The 3638-nt window shown below is 31.6% G+C and overlaps 1 protein-coding gene across 1 annotated transcript; it reads left to right on the top strand.

Moving 5' to 3' along the window:
- Positions 1–234: 234 nt before the first annotated feature.
- Positions 235–1767, top strand: TRIADDRAFT_56254 (uncharacterized protein; the record flags this gene model as incomplete). The annotated part of the gene is made up of 1 exon (XM_002112735.1): positions 235–1767. The coding sequence occupies one exon, from the start codon at positions 235–237 to the stop codon at positions 1765–1767; it is 1533 nt and encodes a 510-aa protein (XP_002112771.1).
- Positions 1768–3638: the final 1871 nt, after the last annotated feature.

Here is a 3638-nt window from a genome sequence, read left to right as displayed (position 1 = left end):
GATAAATATTCAAAATAGCATTAAGGTATTGAAATCGCTTGTTGTAGCTTATTTATAACTCTCCTATTTGTATGCTTATATATTATAACAGTAATTTCTGAATCTTCGGTCAAGTCTGCCCATTGGTCTCACGATAATCTCGCTCGTTAAACCTTAAAGCGATTTTCCTCAGTATCGACTAGAATTAAAACGATCGGTTAGGTTGGCTAGACTGAATCATTCTTTGCAAGCATCATGAAGTTACCGTTTTTGGAATCTTCCAAGCTAGATTATAAATACATCCTTTTCAACTCTATTATTTGCTGCATAGTTGGTTTATTCCTGCAAAAATTATGTAAATCGGTTTATAAGCGATTAAGACTGGTCTATTATGGCAGCAAATTTAATGCACCACCGCATCGATTTCTTATTGGCAACACTCATCAGCTAGGCGGTGCAGATAAATATTTCAAGTTCTTGATTGATACTAGCAAGATATATGATAAATATTTCATGCTTTGGTACGGTTCAACGCAGCCAGCATTTATTTGCTATGATCCTGATGTTATTAAAAAAGTGATCTTAGCTGAACCACCCAAAATTAGCAATTTATACCGATTTCTATCGGATTGGATTGGACATGGATTATTGACTTCCAACGGTAATCATTGGGCTAGAAATCGACGTTTACTCACTCCAGCATTTCATTTCGATATCTTAAAGACTTATATCAATATCTATAACGAAACTGCAGATACTTTAATCGAGAAATGGTCCGCATCGGCTGAACGCCATGAGCCATTAGATTTATATTATGATGCCAGTCTTTGCACTCTCGATGTCGTCTTACCATGTGCGTTTTCAATGCATTTAAACTGTCAAACAAGCGGTAAAAATCATCCTTATATCAATTCTGTTCAAACGTTAGGAGAATTAATCGTTAAGCGTGGATACAATCTTTTACATCATAATCCATGGATCTACTTTAATTTCACATCAGCGGGTAAGCAATTTCAACAGCAAGTGAATGTATCGCATGAATTTACTGAAGGGATTATAAGAAAGCGCCAAGCAGAACTTGAAAATGTAGGAAATGATGAAGTAAAATCGCGAAAATCACTGGATTTTCTCGATACTTTATTAAATGCACGTTACGAAGATGGAACAAAGTTAAGTTTAATTGACATACGAAATGAAGTTGATACATTTTTATTTGCTGGACATGATACTACAGCCGGTACATTATCTGTTACATTATATTGTTTAGCAAAATATCCTGAGCACCAAAGTAAAATCAGGGACGAAGTTTCAAACATATTACAAAATAAATCGCAAATTGAATGGGATGATTTGTCGCAGTTAAAATATACTAGTTTATGCATTAAAGAAGCTCTGCGGCTTTTCCCACCTGTACCTTTTAATGCTCGAACTGCCAATAAAGATCTACAGATAGATGGCAAAATCGTTCCTGAAGGAACCATTATAATTTATTCAGGATTTATAGTTCATCGTGATCCAAACGTTTGGGATCACCCAGACGAATTTGATCCGTCTCGATTTCTACCTGAAAATATTGGTGATCGCCATCCATTTGCTTATATTCCATTTTCGGCCGGTGCAAGAAATTGTATAGGTCAAAATTTTGCAACGAATTTCTTAAAGATTGCAATAGCTAAACTAGTTCATCGATTTGATTTCATAACTGATTTTAAAAAAGAAATATCATACAGTGCTCCACTAACATTAAAATTACATAATGTAGAAATCTACTTACGTGATCGATTGTGAAAGGAGAGATAATAAATAGAATGATAGTATATCATCTGCCTGCCATATTGCAAACATAAGATGAAAATTGAGAATAAAATTGATCTTATCTGTTTGTGCAAATAATTAAGAGTGAGTATTGGTATCCAATTACCAAAACTTTTTTAATTAAATTATTATCCTTCACACTAAAATAAAGCCGAAAAGTTGGTGCGCTTTAACCAATCCCTTTATTCATCACAGAAGCTTGCAAAGCATGGATTTAAAATTAGTATATTACACCACCACGAATATATTAATGATGTCCTAGTTAAAGAATTTAAACTTAGGATACTTTTCCATAGTGAAATTAATTAATTTAATATACACATAAGTTAGCCAATCTCGTATGTCAAGTCGCGCTTTATCGGTTTGAAATTATTATATGCTCGTGTGCTTTCACTGCTTATCAAATTAACTAAAGCTGATTTCTCTGACACTTTCTGATTTCAATATCTAGATTACAGAAAGATTTTTAGATAGTGATTGGAAGTGAAGAGATTTAACCCTACACGTCTTAACATATAACATTCATTATTTTACCATGCATTAAACTAGTCGTTATTTATAAGTAAATTTTGCATTCTGTTTTTTGGCAATTTGCTGATTCCTATTAGCGATGATCCTATATCATAAACAGCTCTATCTATTCAGAATGATAAAATTCAGCTAGGAGCACATGTTCATGCTTAAGTCATTTATAATGGCATAATTAATCGCTAATCTAGCATAATATTGAATTGGAAAAGACACAATTTGATATATTTATATTATCAATAAATTTCATGATTTGTAAATTTTGATTGCTTAAAGATGATTTATATATATAGTAGGAACAAAGCTCGAATAATTCATGAATAGGCAGATTACTGCTTTAATAGCATACTGCTTAAGTTAATATGATGCTTAAAGTGACCGTATAGTCAATTAGCCTGATAGAAAGCCATATTTCAAAGGCAATAGCTCATTTTTTAAGCGAAATTCAAATGTATGGGATCGACCGAAAGAATTTGATCCATATCTCAATTTCTACCTCAAAATATTCAAAAGTGTCGTCTGTTACTTTTATACCTTTTTCGGCAGGTGCAAGAAACTATATTGGTCAAATTTTCACTCTGAATTTTTTTAAGATTGCAATAGCCAAATTAATTCAGTGATTTGAATTAAAAACTGATCCTGAGCAAAGTATAACTTATACAATTCCTTTAATATTAAAATTACATTTCTTTAATATATATTTATGTAATCGATTATAATTATCAAGCAATTATAGCATGAAATTGACCCCTTAATAATCTACTTGTCATGACTGCACAAGCATATTAAGATAAAAGTATTTTTAATGATATAATCTAGCTTCACGTTCAATAATCTACTATCGTCTCTTGCATAGGTACAAGGCAAATAGTTTCAAGTTTATACTCTTAATAGCTGTGAAAGCAGAAAGGTATCTATATATGTTAAATTTAAAAGCTAGGCTTGACTTTATATTGGAAATGTGCGATCTTTACTAGTAATAAATAATACTATACTGCAATATAAATACTTCAGATATTTATTTCTGTACGTTTATACGTGATTGCAGTACTTTCACAGTCACATTTGTTAGCGTAAAATGAATTTACTTAATGTTTTAGAGGTATATTGATCAGCATTATTTAAATATTGGGATAAATGTAGCCTATGTCGTTAGAGATTATTTCTAATTAAGTGGCTAATTTCAGATCGTTATGATATACCATATCAGAGCTCAGAATAATTTTAAAATTCAGCTATTAATAGCAAATCAACTATAAATTTAACTACTCTAGCAGCAATTCTTCCTGGTATGTGCGACATGTAGTTGAATTTAT

The sequence above is a fragment of the Trichoplax adhaerens genome, genomic scaffold (genome assembly GCF_000150275.1).
Source record: "Trichoplax adhaerens TRIADscaffold_5 genomic scaffold, whole genome shotgun sequence".
In the NCBI taxonomy this organism is placed as follows: Eukaryota; Metazoa; Placozoa; class Uniplacotomia; order Trichoplacea; family Trichoplacidae; genus Trichoplax; species Trichoplax adhaerens.
The sequence above is the reverse complement of the archived record's forward strand: the minus strand, read 5'-3'. Positions and strand labels throughout refer to the sequence as shown.